Source organism: Nycticebus coucang, chromosome 5 (genome assembly GCF_027406575.1).
Source record: "Nycticebus coucang isolate mNycCou1 chromosome 5, mNycCou1.pri, whole genome shotgun sequence".
NCBI lineage: Eukaryota > Metazoa > Chordata > Mammalia > Primates > Lorisidae > Nycticebus > Nycticebus coucang.
In genome coordinates this window covers 45,774,872-45,791,541 of record NC_069784.1, presented here as the reverse complement: position 1 = coordinate 45,791,541, position 16,670 = coordinate 45,774,872, and the positions used below count along the sequence as shown (strand labels likewise).

The 16,670-nt window shown below is 47.5% G+C and overlaps 1 protein-coding gene across 2 annotated transcripts in view; it reads left to right on the top strand.

Moving 5' to 3' along the window:
* NGF (nerve growth factor) overlaps positions 1 to 15,510 on the top strand; it is a 52,876-nt gene extending 37,366 nt beyond the window's left edge. Inside the window, exons 2-3 of one of the 2 annotated variants that reach the window (XM_053591403.1) lie at positions 7,211 to 7,333; positions 14,612 to 15,510. In XM_053591403.1, coding sequence (XP_053447378.1) covers positions 14,624 to 15,358 — 735 coding nt within the window. In that variant the 5' untranslated portion in view covers positions 7,211 to 7,333; positions 14,612 to 14,623 and the 3' untranslated portion in view covers positions 15,359 to 15,510. The remainder of the gene's footprint in view (positions 1 to 7,210; positions 7,334 to 14,611) is intronic. The other variant, XM_053591402.1, reaches the window with a different exon arrangement.
* The last annotated feature ends 1,160 nt before the right edge of the window (positions 15,511 to 16,670 follow it).

Here is a 16,670-nt window from a genome sequence, read left to right as displayed (position 1 = left end):
TAGCTTCCTATATTTCTGAATCTTAAACATGCAAACTGTGCTTCTTGAGAAGCAACAGGATGAGCGGCTGGTTTCTTTCTGTGTGTGTGGCGATTAAGTGGGGAAAACTGTGAGCCCTCATCTCAGGAATTTCTAACTACCCACCACGTTCTGGGTCTCTGGAAACCAATGCACTCTCTGGATCTCTTGTTAGCTCTGGAGCAAATTTCCCCCAGTGCAGAGTTTTGCTTTTGTTCATGTTGTTGTGGTCAAGTAAACCCAAAAAGGAGAAACAGTAACAGGGGTCCTCAAACTATGGCCCGCGGGCCACATGCGGCGGTGTGATTGTATGTTTTGTTTTTTTACTTCAAAATAAGATATGTGCAGTGTGCATAGGAATTTGTTCATAGTTTTTTTTTTTTAAACTAGTCCAGCCCTCCAACAGTCTGAGGGACAGTGAACTGGCCCCCTGTTTAAAAAGTTTGAGGACCCCTGCAAAGATCAGGAATATTTGGAAATATAATTATATGAGAATCAAGTGATTTTAGAAGGAACAGCAGGTTTTCATCTCCCCGGACTCTTCCTCCTGAGATAATGAAAGAGCTCGATGAAAGCTCAAGAATGCCCATCAAAGAGCCCTTCCTCGTGGTTCAGCACCCCATGGCGTTCCCATGTTCCCCATCAGTCATGTATGTCACTGCATGGCAGCAACATATGTGGCACTGGGATAGTTAAAGGCATATGCAGAAGTAACTCACCAGCACAAAGTCCCCTGACAAACACATGGAAATAAATTCTTCTTTTTCAGCTCTTATCTTAGCCTCAGGTCACCTAGGATCTGTATGTAGTGCGTGCCCAGGCAAAGCTGGGATGAGTTATCGCTTCCATGCCTTGAGTCAGATTTTCTGGGTGTGAAATCAGCAGACAACCCAGGAAATATCAACAGAGAAGACCAAGGGAGCTCACAGTGCAGTGGCAGCTGTCAATCTGGAGAGGGGCGGAATGGAATGGCACCAGTGTGTCCTCCAGACTCAGTTTCCCCTTGATGTGTTTGGGGCTGGCTACTTATGATCTGTGTTTTCTTGGATGCAGCTTGGTTGAGGGACAGCGATTTTTGCAGCGAACTGATATCTAGCTGCTCAAACAGAAATGGGCTCATCTCGTGGACACTGTAATGAGGGAAGGTGGCCTTTTACTGGAATCCTTACATTCAAGTCCCATGACTCATTCCCTATCCCTCCTTAATTGAATCCCTCCTCCTTTTTAAAAGCCCTGGAATCCTGTATGTCTGTTAAGACACTATTTTTCTGATCTTTTTCAGGGCTGTGGATCCTATCTTGTCTTAATTTCTGAAGTTCCATCTGAATTGCATTATAGACGTATGTGTTGTAACATTTCTTGACCTATTGCTTGAAAAACATACCACACACTGAGAGGAAAAGGCTAGCTCAAGAAAAGCTGAGGTCATTTAATCCTATGAAGCAAATAGAATAAAGGGCTCGGATCCGAGTTAACATTCACCGGCACCGTTTTGTTTTCATTCACGAATTCAGTACCAGGTGGTCATTCAAGGTCTGTAGTGGGGCTGAAGACTTCGATAGATGCTGGTATTATCAAATGTAAACTTTGACTCCAATCAGTTTGAGAGACCCCATTGTTCCCTGGACTGCTGTCTGCTATTAGCCCCAAATTTGGGAACAACAGACCAAGAAAAGGCCAAATGCATAGATGAAATAGATTTTTTTTTTCCTTTTTGTGGTTTAAGGATTAGCCAGTTGGAACCAAGGAGATATTTTCTTAGGGTTGCAGAAAAGTTTGAAAAACTGTTGGATTGTTTTTGGCACTCCGAGGTAGATAACAGATATATCATTAGTATTACTAAGCCAACGGACTATACTACAAGAATTTTTATGTAGTAGTACATTCTTACAAAAATATTCTGCCCTCAGCTTTGCAATGGAAGGCTGCCGTGAGTTTAGATGTCTTATCTTCTACCACGTTAACGTCGTTGTCATTACCCACGCTTTGAAAACCTCTCTGTGGCATGAGCTACCGTACAGCTCACAAATTACTACAGTCAGGTCAACACCGTACAGACTGTGGCCAGCCACACGCAATGCATGGCCGCTCACATTCACAGTGAACTCTCTTTAATTCTGCAGCTCAAGGTCAGCCAACCACAATGGCTTCTTCCTCCAGCTGCCTGAGAAAAGGTTTTGCAATTTACCTCAAAATCTCCCAAATAGCCACAGGATCGTTTTTCTTTTAGGAAAATGTGGCAAGGTATTTGAGAACTGTTAGCATTGAAACTTTCAGTCAAAAAGAATAGTAGTTTGGGTGAACCTGGATGTCTTCCTCAGTCCTTGGTGCACTATTTTCCTATTAGATAGGTCAAAATCGCTAAATGGTTAAAACACATCGAACCATCTCAAAATGGCCAAAATTGTTCCCCCCACCCCAAAAAGAACTCCTAGTCAGCAAACCTCACAGTTGTTTGTATTCTATGCCAGAGAAGATTTCAAACTCCCTTTCCCTTTGTGTATAGGCTCTGGGTGAAAACTAACAAGAGAGAATTAATTCAGGAAGGAACATCACAGCAGCAGTACCAAGAGTTATCAGGACACTCACCCACGCGTTTGTAATCCCCAGTGTTTCTTAGTGAGGTTTCCCACCCACAGGACCTGTCAGACGGAAACTGGGAGAAAGGGATCTTGGTCCCGGCATCTTTGAAGCAGTGCCAGCTGCTCTGAGGACTAGCCGTTGCTTTGCAGCACTTGGGAGGAGTGGTCCAAGAGGTCTTTCTGCTCAAGAATCCCCAAATCTTTGGCATTCAAAATTTCAGAAAATATTCCTTAGACTTACTAATAACAGGGCAACCAGAGCTCCAACACCAAAGAACATTCTAAGTGGCATTCGAGGAGTAAGAAGAAAACTTTCCAATTCACAAATGTCAATCATATCTCATAGATAATTAACAGGGATGATGGGCAGGAAAGAAAGAGACGACATTCCCTACAGATTCTGTCAACTCTATGCTCACAGCTTCTTGTGGCTTATAAGGTGACCACACCTGTATTTCATATTTTCTGAGATATATTAATTTCTTGATAATTTATCTTAATTACTAGCTCATTAAAGTCAATGCCAAGCCTCCCATTTATCTTGGACAGCAGTAGCTTTCAGCCCTACCTTTATGTGGGGTAGCCTAGGGAATTTTACAAAATCCTGACACCCAGGCAGAATCCCTGGAGTGAGACACAAGCAGCAGTTTGGAGACCTTCCCAGGAGATGCTACTGAGTGGTCAAGGTTGAGACCCTCTGCTGTAGGGGGCCAGCAGAAAGTAGGATCCAGGGAGGTAGGTGAATCTTCCCCGGCATTCAGTCCAGGAGGGCTTAGGGGAATGCTGATGGAGAGAGCTTGCAGGTTTCAGTGGCTGCAGCTAATGCTTCTCACTGCCTGGTAAATTACCAACAGAGGCACAGTTGGCTTAAAGTATGTATTGACTGGATTTTGAACAAAATTTGCTGTTAATCAAAGTTTCATGGCTGCAGTTGATCAAAATAGCATCGATTATCCTCAGAGGTCTTCAGAAGAGCCTTCTAGCCCCCTAGCTCTAGCAGGTTCAGGGCTGTGTCAGGAGTTCTGGGGTGATGGGTCTCAGGAATGTGGTCTGGGAGGGGGAAGGAGCCTGCAACATGCCTTTGACTGTCACATGGACAGTCACAATGAAGCGGGCAGTCCACCAAAATAAACTGACCCCAGGTTGGCATTCTCTTTGCTCTGGATCCCTCACCCTGTGGGGCAGCCGTAGTTGAAGGAGAGCTAGGGTGGCAGCCTAAAGCAGTGGTTCTTCAACTTCAGTGAGCATCAGAATCACCTGCAGGGTTTGTTAGACCACGGAATCTTGTGGTCTAACTCCAGAGTTTCTCGTTCAATAGGTCTGTGGTGTAGACCAAGAATGTGCATTTCCAGCAAGTTCCAAAATACTAGTACAATACTACTGTGGACCACACTTTGAGAACTACTGTATTAAAGCATGAAACCCAGGACAGGTCGAGGTTTGGAAGCAGTACACTAGACTTTCATAGGACTGTCTTTTGCCCTATAAGAAGGAATAGAGCATGGTCCTGACATGGACTGAGATTTATTTCCATGAATTTATCAAAAATGTGAGAGCTCTGGTTTCTGCTTCAGTGATTACCCTGTGAGAACAGACAGGTTTTAAAAATAGATATGTGTTTGTGGTGTTTGTCCCTAACGGCTTTGCATTAGAAATTGGTAATATTTAAATTGGATTTAATTTTAGAGTCCCGACCTTCACGAGCATGAAAATAAAAACAGTGCCAATACCTATGAAAATCATTTAGCGTTTCAGTATTCCAAACAAGGAATTTCTCACTCCAGTAGCAAATTATCCACATCAACATGGAGTAACTGAAGCCCAGAAGCATAGGAGATGCCAGACAGGGTCTTGAATATAGCAATCGAGCATCTATGTGAAATTGGCAGGAGAAACTCTGGCATCCACCAAGTGACTTGGGCCAGAAGTGGCAAATGTAGGGCCAGGAAACCTATTGTGGTTGGTTTATAGTTGATCCCTTAAGAAAGCAGGTCTGCCTAGGAGTTGTGGAACTTTCTATTTAGATTAAATTTCCCACTTCAAATCATCCTAGAACAATGCCATCCTGGCCTGTAGTAAAATGTCCGTTTTATTTTCAGAGAGTCATTCTCTGTAACTTCTCTGGTTGTTTCTCAAATTAAAAGCAAAGGCTTTCCCTGTCCTTTTGGAAGCAGTCAAGTGGGAAGGGCCCTGCTGTGAGCTCTGCAAGTTCATTAGCACCCACTGATGTATTGCATATGCCTCTTACCTTCCCCCACACCTCTTCCCAAACTATGTTGGACCACTAGGCAGTTATTGCACTCTGGGGTTCTATGATGCTTTTCTTTCCCTTTTTCCCTAATGAGCTCCTATTCATCCTTAGGAACCCTACTCAGATGTTACCCCCTCTATGAACTTGTCTCTAACTAGTCTGGCCAGATAAAACCAATTCATCCTCCTAATTATGTTTCCATATCTTATACATCACATTGTACTTTAAATGCTTGTCCTGTGTTTCTCTTTCTTCACCTCTAGATTATTTTTTCTAGGAAGTTAAATATTATGTCTCATTCTTCTTTGTGTCCCTAGTACCTAACACAGTGGCTGGCATGGGACCTGTAAGTTTCTTTTATTTTTTAATTTTTGACCCTGTAAGTTTAGTGTGTAATTAATGACATGAATGAATCCCATGTTTGGGTGGGGGAAAGTATTATTTAAGCATCTGGTAAGGATACAAACCAGAAAATATTAACTCTCTTAGCCTTTCAGATGACCAGAGCCAGGGGGGACCTTAGCTCTCATCTCTGCCAGCTCCTCATCCGATGGAGAAAGCTCAGAGATGCTTGAAGATGCCAAGTAGCTTACCCAAGAATCGGAGTGAACTGGATCAGGAGGCAGGTCTGTGGGTTGCAGCCTTGCACCCCATCAGGTGTAGCCAGACTCCCAGATGAAGGATTTGTGGAATATGTGCATAGATGATATCCCTTTCCCAGGAGTTATGGATAACACCTACCTCTTACCCTGGGGGACATGCCATCCTCCTCCTGTGCAAATTCTAACCCTGGCTGGGAATGAAAGTGTTCTTTGACATAGAATCTGACCTCTTTACAAGTGTTTAAGTTTTTATCTCCAAGCCTCAACTTTAATTGAGTATTGGAAGGTTTTTCTGGTACTTCTTGAGGCATAAAATATTTTGAGCAGGGTGGGAAAGGAAAAAGAATGGAGACACCCAGTCTTTGACTCCATGATTTCGAGTAGCCTGAGGACCACTCCCAAGGCCCTTTCCATCTCCTTGTCCCCAAGTTCCTCCTTGTGATTGGGGTTTGGGGGGCCATGGTGGCTTCTCTGACATTCATTTCCGTAGCACAAGATGAAAGGGGGCTGAAGGAAGACAAATGGTGGAGGTCACCACTGGAAAAAGACATCATGGGAGAGGATTTTTTACAGTTCAAAGGAGGATACAGACAGAAAAGATAAAGGTGTCATTCTAGAATGTTTGGGGTGGAGCATCACACCCTGCAACGAATTCTGTGATAGACTTAGTAGTTCAGCCAATCGTTCATAAAAAAACACTATGTCACTCTCCTACTTCAAGACCTCTGCTCCCTTCCTATTACCCATAGCTCCTCGCTAGGTCTCTGTAGACCTGCCTCTTTCTAGCTTTCCAGCTCATATCCTAGGTCTGTTCCCTTCATGCTCAGCCCCTTTGACTTGTTTCTACCACAGGGCCTTTGCACTTGTTCCTTCTGCCTGGAATGTTCTCTCCCCATTCCTTCTCATCGGTTGGATCTTGACGTGAAGGCCACATCCTCAGAGAACCCCTTGCTGAGCATCCTGTCTACAGTGGCCCCTTGATACACCCTGAAGCTGCCTCCGTCATCAGGCCCTGATACTTCCTTCCTGGCATATAAAGAATCTGAAGATGTCTTGTTGATTTACACGAGACTCGGGTGCTCGAGTATTATTGCTGAGTGAGCACAACATCTATCTGGTGTAAGGAAGTGAGGGGAGTAGAAGAAGCCTTCCACTGCTTCTAAAAACTACAGTCTAAAACTGAGTAGAATCTTTTCTCATTGTATCAATTCTGTAGCTTCCAATGCCAAATGTGACTATCTGTCAAGTAGCCAGGTTGTCTTATTTGTCACCATGACTCATCTGTGTTTTCATCAAAGCATCTGCTTGCTCTGAATTGTCAGGACTTTTGCTTCTATATAATTTACCTTAGGCTGGTTAAAGTTGGGTCTACCATATCTTAATGTGTAATGTACAGAATAATTTCCATTTTGTTACTAGATAAGGGAGCTACCAGAGTGAGACTTTAGTATGAATCTGGAAACCTACACTTGGTAGAAGATTAGCCATGGACTATTGTCCATGCTGAAACCAAGAACTTTGGCACAAGAGTGAGAGGCAGGTGTCACCTCAGGTCCATGCAAAGTCAGGCCCCTGGCAATTTCAGTAGCCAGACTCTACCTAGCTCCTTCCTGGGCCCTGATGCTGGTAAAATCCCAGAAATCAGGGAAATAGAATTCGCCCTGTTGGTGCATTTCTCCTTGCTGACTAGGGCGCAGGCATCCATCTCTGGGGAAGGTGGTAAAGTACCATCTAATGCCAACTGTCCCTTTCCACAGAGTTTTGGCCCGTGGTCGTGCAGTCCAGGGGGCTAGATGGCATGCTGGACCCAGGCTCAGCTCAGCGTCTGGACCCAATAACAGCTTTCCAAGGGAGCAGCTTTCTATCCTTGCCACGCTGAGGTAAGCGCCTGAGGGGCACCTGCCTCTCCAAGGTTCCTCGCTCTGGGGCTGCCAGGAGCAGGGCCCCAAGTGCTGAGACAACTGGAAATGAGCCCCAGATTGAGGAGGACCCAACTGGGGATCTTCTGTTCTACGAACATGACCGTCCTGGCCCACCAGAGAGAGGAAGCCCCTTATGCTCTAAGGCTGGCACCTATGGCTTCCAAGGACATATCAAGAGACCCGGCTGCAGCAGGAGTCTAACATAGGGCAGCACCCCGGCACCCGTAGTCCCAGCTACTTGGGAGGCTGAGGCAAGAGAGTCACTTAAGCTCAAGAGTTTGAGGTTGCTATGAACTATGATGCCACGGCACTCTACTGAGGGCGCCTTAGTGAGACTCTGTCTCAAAAAAAAACAAAAAAAAGTGTCTAACATAATAGAACACAAGGCCTGAAATAGACAGTGTTGGTCAGACCCTCCACATATCTCTCTGGTCTGTCACAGACTTTGTGAAATGGAAGATCCACAGTCAGTGTCCATGCCCTTGATCAGTGGAGTGGAGTGGAAGAGCCCCAGATCTGGACACAGACCAGCCGGGCTCTGATTTCCTCTTGCACCTGTGTGTGCTGTGCTCAAGTTACATGACCTTAGTGTGTTTCTGCTTCTTCATCTGTAAAATGAGATAACAAAGCCTACCTCATAGGGTGATATGATGGCTAATTATATGATTATGCCCAGTAAATAATAGTGAGTGTAATTATTATCTCACTTCATTCATTTTCAGGTATGTTTCTGAAAATTCAGTAGGTTTGGCTCCCATCCATGCAGCCCGGGAGCTCACGTACCTGTCTGCTAGTGCTTTCTGGCTACAGATTTCTATCATGGGCGTTTTAAGTGCTTGGATCAAGTCTACATGATTCCTAGAAATCTGATAAACTAGATAAGAAAACAATTAAGTATCTAAGTGTTCCCTAACATCTGCATTTGTGGCATCAGGAAGATAAAACTTAGGATGTGTTAAATGGAATTTTTGTTCTGATGTTGGAGTTGAGTAGATGCACCCAGGACCTATCAGCTGCAGTGTGTGTGCAGTGTGCATGCGGAGTGTGTGCAGTGTGTGTGCAGAGTGTGTGCAGAATACGTGCAGTGTGTGTGCAGTGTGCATGCGGAGTGTGTGCAGTGTGTGTGCAGAGTGTGTGCAGAATACGTGCAGTGTGTGTGCAGAGTGCATGCTGTGTGGTGGGGTGTGTGTGAGGTGTGTGTGCAGAGTACGTGCAGTGTGCATGTGGAGTGCATGCTGTGTGGTGGGGTGTGTGTGAGGTGTGTGTGCAGTGTGCATGCGGAGTGTGTGCAGTGTGCGTGCAGTATGTGTGCAGAGTACGTGCAGTGTGCATGCAGAGTGCATGCTGTGTGGTGGGGTGTGTGTGCAGAGTACATGCAGTGTGCATGTGGAGTGCATGCTGTGTGGTGGGGTGTGTGTGAGGTGTGTGTGCAGTGTGCATGCAGAGTGTGTGCAGTGTGGTGGGGTGTGTGTGCAGAGTACATACAGTGTGCATGTGGAGTGTGTGCGGTGTGCATGCGGTGTGTGTGCAGAGTACGTGCAGTATGCGTGCAGAGTACATGCTGTGTGCTGTGGTGTATGTGCAGAGTACGTGCAGTGTACATGCAGAGTGCATGCTGTGTGCTGGGGTGTGTGTGAGGTGTGTGTGCAGTGCGCATGCAGAGTGTGTGCGGTGTGTGTGCAGAGTACATGCAGTGTGCATGCAGAGTGCATGCTGTGTGGTGGGCTGTGTGTGCAGAGTATGTGCAGTGTGTGTGCAGAGTGCATGTTATGTGCTGGGGTCCCTGTGTGAGGTGTGTGTGCAGTGTGCATGCAGTGTACGTGCAGCCTCAGGCCTCCTTCCTCTGAAAGGTGTCTTGGTGGAGCAATAGGCCAAGTGTCCACAGGCTGACCCTCCTGTCCCCTAGCTGTGTCACCCCAAGGCACATGGCCTTTCTGATGCTCATTTCTGTCCTGTACAAGGTCAAAGAAGTGGGCTAGATTAGTGGTTCCCATAATGTGACCCACACATCAGCAGCATCAGCACCCCCTGGGAACTGGTCAGACATGTAAATTCTCATGCCCACCCCACCCTCACACCTGCAGAATTAGCAATCCTGAGGATGGGCCCAGCAGCCTAGAGTTTAACAAGCTTAGCAGGTGATGCCGATGCCCTGAAGTTCGGGAACCTCTGGACTTTGATCTCTAATGTTCCTTCCAGGCCATGCCTCCTCCCAATAAATCCTTTCTGGGAGACGCCAGCGGAGGCTCTGGAGTTCACGCTGTCAATGCCTTTCTCTGTTCCGCCCTGGATGCCTAGCTGGGGAATTGGGAAGCCACAGAATTCCTCTGACACTACACGCAGGCTCCAGTAACCAAGTGTTTGAGTCTTTACAATTGACGACAGAAGCCAGTTAACATTTACAGTGAAGGCCAAGTGTAAAACAAGAAATGACCCTTGACCTACGCTCAGAATGGAGCGCGTGAGATGGAGGAGGAGGAGGCTGGATTTCCTCAGCCACAGGAATTCCCTTTCTCGCCAACAGTTAGTGACCTCGGTTCACTGATCCAGTCTCGAGCCCAAGAATCACTAGCAGCTCTTGGCACATCTCTCTAAGGCAGGAATTCTCTTACTCCCTTGTACGACACACCTCCCCAGGCATGGCTGGCTGCCAGCCTCCTGGTGCCATCAGCCGTCCTAGCGACAAGTGTTTGGGCCAGTTGCTTAGTTCTGTCCAGCAGCTTCATCCCGTATTCAGGTGAAGTCAGAATCTGTGAAGATCATTTACATGGTGCAAGAAATTTCTCTTATGACTGGAGTGCATGAACCACTGGACAGCCCCAGAGTATACCACAGGCCCAGGAGAGGGCAAGATTGCCGCGGCAGCCCGTCCAGCCTCCCCACTCTGACTTAGGATCTTCCATTCTGGGTAGGAGCAGGACAAAGGGCATTCACACATTAAACAGGACAAGTTCCTTCATAAGAGCCCCCATTGCATCCTCCCAGATGATCATTCATCTTGCAGAGCTTTGCTTAGTGAAGCCACACAGAGGGCTGTCACGTGTTCAGGACAAAGGCTTCAAAGCATGTTTTTAAAAATAAACAAATAGATCTCCTCCCCAGGTTCCCATCAAACAACAAGAGAATGTTCTTTTCTAAGCTGTGTATTATATCATTTGAATAGAAAATGCTTTACACTAATTTTTTTCTTTTTTTCTTTTATTTACTGATTTTTTAAAAGAGACTTCAAAAAAAATAAAGGTTAGAGAAACACACTATCATGAGTACATCAAATACCATTTTTTAAAAATCTTATAATCTTGAATACAAATGAGAGACATATTGGAGACATTTTCAAGTGTTAATGAAATAATTTGTCCATGATGCGAATGTAATTAAATGTCACCAGGCATCACTTGGTATCTTGACAGTGAGGTGAGAAACAGCGTTAGACATCAAGAACCTTGTGAAGTCAGTTCACAAAGTCAGAGCCAGTGGCTGGTAGGTAGAGTTGAAAACTTCATAATTGCTTGAAATCAAAGAAGAACAGAGTTGGAAGCTGCCTACCTTAAACAGCATCACTCAGGTGGAGAAATTAAGGAACACAGGAGACAAGAGACTTATCGACACGCTCGCTGGTTCTTAGCGGTGGGGGTATCCTGGCAGTGCGAGGTCACAGCGGAGGCAACGAAGATGAGTAAGAGGCTTTGCTGCCTACAGGGAGTTTGCTCTCTACGAGGGAGGATGAGGGAACACAACTGCTGTAAGACAGCGTAGAAAGGAAAGGTTTTCCCAGATGGAGAAGGGAGAAGGTTTGTCTCATTGGAATTAGAAAAAGCTCCCCAGTGGAGGTGGTGCTGAAATTATTGAAGGACAATGGGAAGGATTCTGCCAGCAGAGGTGGAGAGCAGAAAAGCCACAGGGAAGGTAGGGAAGAGTCTGGGGCAGGACAGTGGTGGGCAAGCACCAGGCAGGAACTGCCCCCAGCAGTTCCGTGTGCCAGGAATGCCAACTATGTGAGGGGAGCAGAAGGAGGAAGATCTCAGTGCCAGGCTGAGCCATCCCCGTGGGCTCACTAGGCAAGGACTCAGCACTGGTTCCTTTGAGCAGGGTGAAGTGATCGGAGCAAGTCTTTAACAAGCCAGATGGAGAGGAGGCCTTGGAGCAGGAGAGATGAGGGTCCAGAATATCACGTAGGAGTCTGTTTCCGGGTCCTGAACCTGAGGCCCAGAGGTGGACTAGCAAGGAAATTACAGTTTAAAGAGAATGCTGCCAAAGCAGAACTAAAAGGGCTAGATGGAGGGCAGGAAGGGAGGAGCAGAGTCCAAGGATGAGCAGAGGTTTGGAGCTGGCGGTAAAGGAATAATGCCTCCAGTAATGGAAGAAGGAAACTTCAGGGAAGCATGCTGAGAAGGATGGGAGAACAGACCAAAAGCAATAGCAGCTGTGTGAGCACTGTGTAAATCATCCTGTCCAAAACGGGGTTGCTGCTACTGAATCCTGATGAGGGGCAGGTGATCCCAGGGAGGACTGTGAGTAGGAAGACTTCTGTTTCAGATGCCTTGTATTTAAAATGCCAGTGCATCTGAAGAGTTGCTCTCAGGAGTTTGGAGGTTCAAAACTGGCTTCACAAAAGCAGTTGAGCTAGGGATCCAGGTATGGACCTCAAGGGCACAGAAATGTTGGTGGACTCCCTAGAAGAGGATGAGACCACCAGAAGGAGAGACAGTAAGATAGGGCGGGAACTTCTGCTGATGGGGAATAGAGAGGGTGTGTCCTTTATCTCCACCAAACCCCTAAATTTTAGTCGATTATTTTCATTTTCCTGTCCAAATTATAACAAGTGTTACTAATTTGCAACAAAAGATGAATTTCAGTTGTATTTCTTCTTCTTTACCTGACGAAAGATAATTGTGTACTGAGAAGAAGGGAAACAAAATGAAACAAGGAGCAGAAATAAAGAGCTTGAATTTGTTGCCGACTGAATATTCAGTTCCAGAAGAGTTGGCAGGACATTTATCTGCAAGACCCTTAGCCAACAGAACTGGTAATGGTCAAAAGCCCAGACATGGCCCTGCCCCTCCTGCAGGGTCAGCTGGAGATTGGAGCGAATAGAAACATTCTTCAACATTCCTTGGTTAAAGGGAAAAGAATTTGGTGGTTTCCTTCTTGATATCTCACCAAGGAGCTGCCTATTTCCAGCTGAATAAAAGCACAGTATCAAGGAAAAGAATGCATTGCTGCTTAAAGTAGATGAGAAAAGCAGCGTGTAGCCATATGCATGAAGTCCAAAAGAAACCACGCACCATGGTGGGGAAAGGCAGATTGCAAGCTTCCTAGCCACTCTCACTCACTCATTCACTCTCCTTATATTTTTTGAGTATCTACTATACATCCCAGACACTGCACATGGCCCTGGAAATACTGAAACGCAAACCACACAGCTTCTAAAGCATTCTCAGGGAGACAGACACATGTGGGTGATTATCCACAGCACTAGGAGAGGACAGAGGCTGTGCACACACTGCCCAGGATGACAAGGGAGAGTGTGGGGTGGGGTGCGGTGACAAGACACTCAGGTGATGAGACACAGCTCTGCCCTCCAGGACTGAACAGTCAGAGGGAGGGCAACGATAATGGTTTGGAAAGGAGTCTGACAGACGTAAAACCGGCAGTAGAACTTGACCACAAGAAGACAGGAATAGTTCATGATTAACACCGACTCTGTGAGCACCCACTTAATCCTGACAACTCTGGGAAATAGCATTTATTGCCAAACTTTTATCAACATGAAAACTAAGGCTCAGAGTTAACAAATTAAGTGGCTTCCTTCGGCTAACAAGTATTTGAGCAGGACTCCAAACAAGGGCCTTTAACCCCAGATCCCATTCTTTGCACTGACTTAGCAGGAGAGGACGCATATACTCACAAATTTGCTATTCTGAACTTCAGAATGAGAAGAGGTCTCTTTTGATTAGAGTGATCTGACAAGGCTTTGAGGAGTAGGTGGCATCTGCACCAGGCTGGAAAAGTGGATAGGGAGCAGAATGACCTGTGAGAACGGGAAGGAGAGATGAGAGAAAGGAGAGAGATGGAAGTCCGGAGAACTCTATGTGGGATGCCTCTAATCCTGCGCAGAAGGCAGTGACATTTGCTGCATATTTACAGGTGTGCAGAGGAGAGAAACAGAAGCAGGGGAAAGGCGGGCGCAGAACTAATTAGACAAGTACCTCATGGGGGCGGCAGGTCACTGTGGGGTAACTGAAGGTAACTGCAGCACAGGGTAGAGCCCTCTCAGGGATAAGTAGGTTGATACCGTTTGTTCTTACTCAATTAAGAACATACTTACAAAATAATAAAAAGAAAAGATGTTTAAGAATGAAAGAGAAAGGGAGGGGGGTGCATGGAGGCACAGATGGGTAGGTAAGGGGTCAACTTTGGGTCCATTTCTGGTTGGGTTTTTATTTGTGACTTTAATGTTTTAGTGTCAGTTAATTTTCTGTGAATCAATTTCCTTATATGGGAAAGAAAGATAATAAATCCTAACCTAACTCCAGTCTAATAAGAAGACAGACGTAAGCACATCTGAAAAGTGTAAAGCTGTCACCCAAGGAGGAATCAGTATCTGTATCATGCTCATATGCGTAGGTCGTTTGCTGAATAGATGCGTGGGCTGAGATGGTCCCAGAGCCACACGTTTTCTGCCAAACAGGATGCTCTGTGGATGCGTGACAAGGATTTCTACTGTCCCAGTGCTGAAACTTCGAGATGTGTCCCCTCTGCTGTTCCTGGTGCCTTCTCAGGGATTTAAGGCTGTTTGGCAGGACCAGCACCATCTCATCAAGGCATAAGTGCTGGGCAGAGACGCTGGACACACCACCTCCCTCAGCTGCCACACGCTGGCAGTCACAGAGCTCAGAGGACAATTCCAAGTTCATACCAAGCTACTGGGCAGAATTTCTGGGTCTCTGTTCCTTCCTGGAAAAGCCCCCTCCACCCCCCAAATGAGGTGACCCTACATCCAGATTGAGCAGTCTTGGTTTGTGCCTGCTGCCCCATCATCAGTACTGCTAGCACCCCCTTTCACTATCAAAGGTTGCCCCAGTTTGAATGATCAGTTCTGTGGTCGTTTTACCCACAGACCAGCAGGTGAAGCCTGGTGATTCTCTTGGGACGTCTGCTCCGAGGGACCCAGCACCTGCTATGTGCAAACGCTTAGCGCTCCCTGGACTAATGCCCGTCTCCTTCTCCTTCCAGGTGCGCAGCGTAATGTCCATGTTGTTCTACGCTCTGATTACAGCTTTTCTGATCGGCATACAGGCAGAGCCATACTCGGAGAGCAATGTCCCAGCAGGACACACCCTCCCGCAAGCCCACTGGACTAAGCTGCAGCACTCCCTGGACACAGCCCTCCGCAGAGCCCACAGCACGCCTGCGGGGGCGATAGCAGCCCGGGTGGCAGGCCAGAGCCACAACATCACCGTGGACCCCAAGCTTTTTAAGAAGCGGCGCCTACGTTCACCCCGCGTGCTGTTCAGCACACAGCCGCCGCCTGAAGCCTCAGACTCACCCGAAGTCCAGGACCTGGACTTGGAGGTCGGCGGTGCTGCCCCCTCCAACAGGACTCACAGGGGCAAGCGGTCAGCGCCCCACCCCGTCTTCCACAGGGGGGAGTTCTCGGTGTGCGACAGCGTCAGCGTGTGGGTTGGGGATAAGACCAGCGCCACGGACATCAAGGGCAAGGAGGTGATGGTGCTGGGAGAGGTGAACATCAACAACAGCGTATTCAAACAGTACTTTTTTGAGACCAAGTGCCGAGACCCCAATCCCGTTGACAGCGGGTGCCGGGGCATCGACTCAAAGCATTGGAACTCCTACTGCACCACCACTCACACCTTCGTCAAGGCGCTGACCATGGACGGCAAGCAGGCAGCCTGGCGGTTCATCCGGATCGACACTGCCTGCGTGTGTGTGCTCAGCAGGAAGACGGCTAGAAGGGCCTGACCGCTGACCCGCGCGCCCCCCCACCTGCCCCGACACGCTCCTGGGCCCCTCCCTACCTCAACCTGTAAATTATTTTAAATTATAAGGACTGCATGGTAATTTATAGTTTATACAGTTTTAAAAATTCATTATTTATTAAATTTTTGGAAGCATCCCGCGTGCCGATACTCGAGTCATTTTTCTCAGTAAGACCATCGGTGAGTGTCAGGAAGATGCGGTGAACTGTCCTCAGCTGGCCCTGGCTCCCTCTAAGGCCCAGTGGTAACCCCACCCTACCCCCAGCCAGCACTGCAACTTCAGAGAAGGCCGAGTGGTTTCAGATAGTAGCCTAAGCCAGCATGATTAGGAAGGGAAGTCTACGGAATCGCAACTGTGTTCTGCATTCCAGACCAGAGCCACCTAATCCCCAGATTATGTGCCCACAACGGGGCCTGTGAGCCTGATTGCTTCACTTGGGGAAGCCAGCCGAGCTTCCTCAGTTCACCGCTGGGCTCCAGGCTGCCCCGGGCTGCATTAGAGGCCCAGGCTGCGTCCTGGGGGGACTCAGTACACAGACAAGAGGAGGCCTGCACCAAAGACCTGTGGGGCTGCTTATTTTTAGGGGAGATCTGCTGTCTGGAAGAGCTGTAACAGAATAATCTCAGGAGGCCTGTCGCGGTAGATCTGATTTCATGCTAAGATTGCCTTGGTATTAATGGCTGCTCCTCAGTTTATTCCTCAGCGGCTTCCTGCAGAAAGACTTCATTACCCCAAGAAAACATTAGGGCCCCCAACACTCTTGCCACCCACTAACAGCCACAGCAGCGACTTCCAATGGCTGCAGCATTGGCCCAACAGCCAGGAGACCTATCGGGGAAGAACTTCTGACAGCTTTTTCATTCTTGAATGGTTGATTTCCACAAGTGATCCATGGCCATAGGACCTGTAGAGAAGAAGGTGGGGGACGAGAAACAGAGGTGAATAGAGTGAGAAGCAGCACCCAGAAACTGGGAAGACGCAGGGAGGGGCAGGCCCAGCTGGAGGGGCAGCGGCTTTCTGTTCCTCCCTGACACAGAGAATGAAACAAGGGACAGAGAGAGGAGCTGAGGGGGTGTGGGGCAGGGGAAGGGCAGGGGAGGAGGAGGAGGAGGATGTGTCCTCCCACCTTCACCATATCCCCTTTCCTCCAAGAAAGTCAGGGTCCCAGGGAATGTGCAGGGTCATATTCATTCCCTCTGACCCTACCAGGAACATCTTAGAGAGAGAGGTGAGGGTGACAGACCGAAGGGCTCAGGCTGGAGTAGGGCTCCACTCAGCCTCATGATACCCAGCC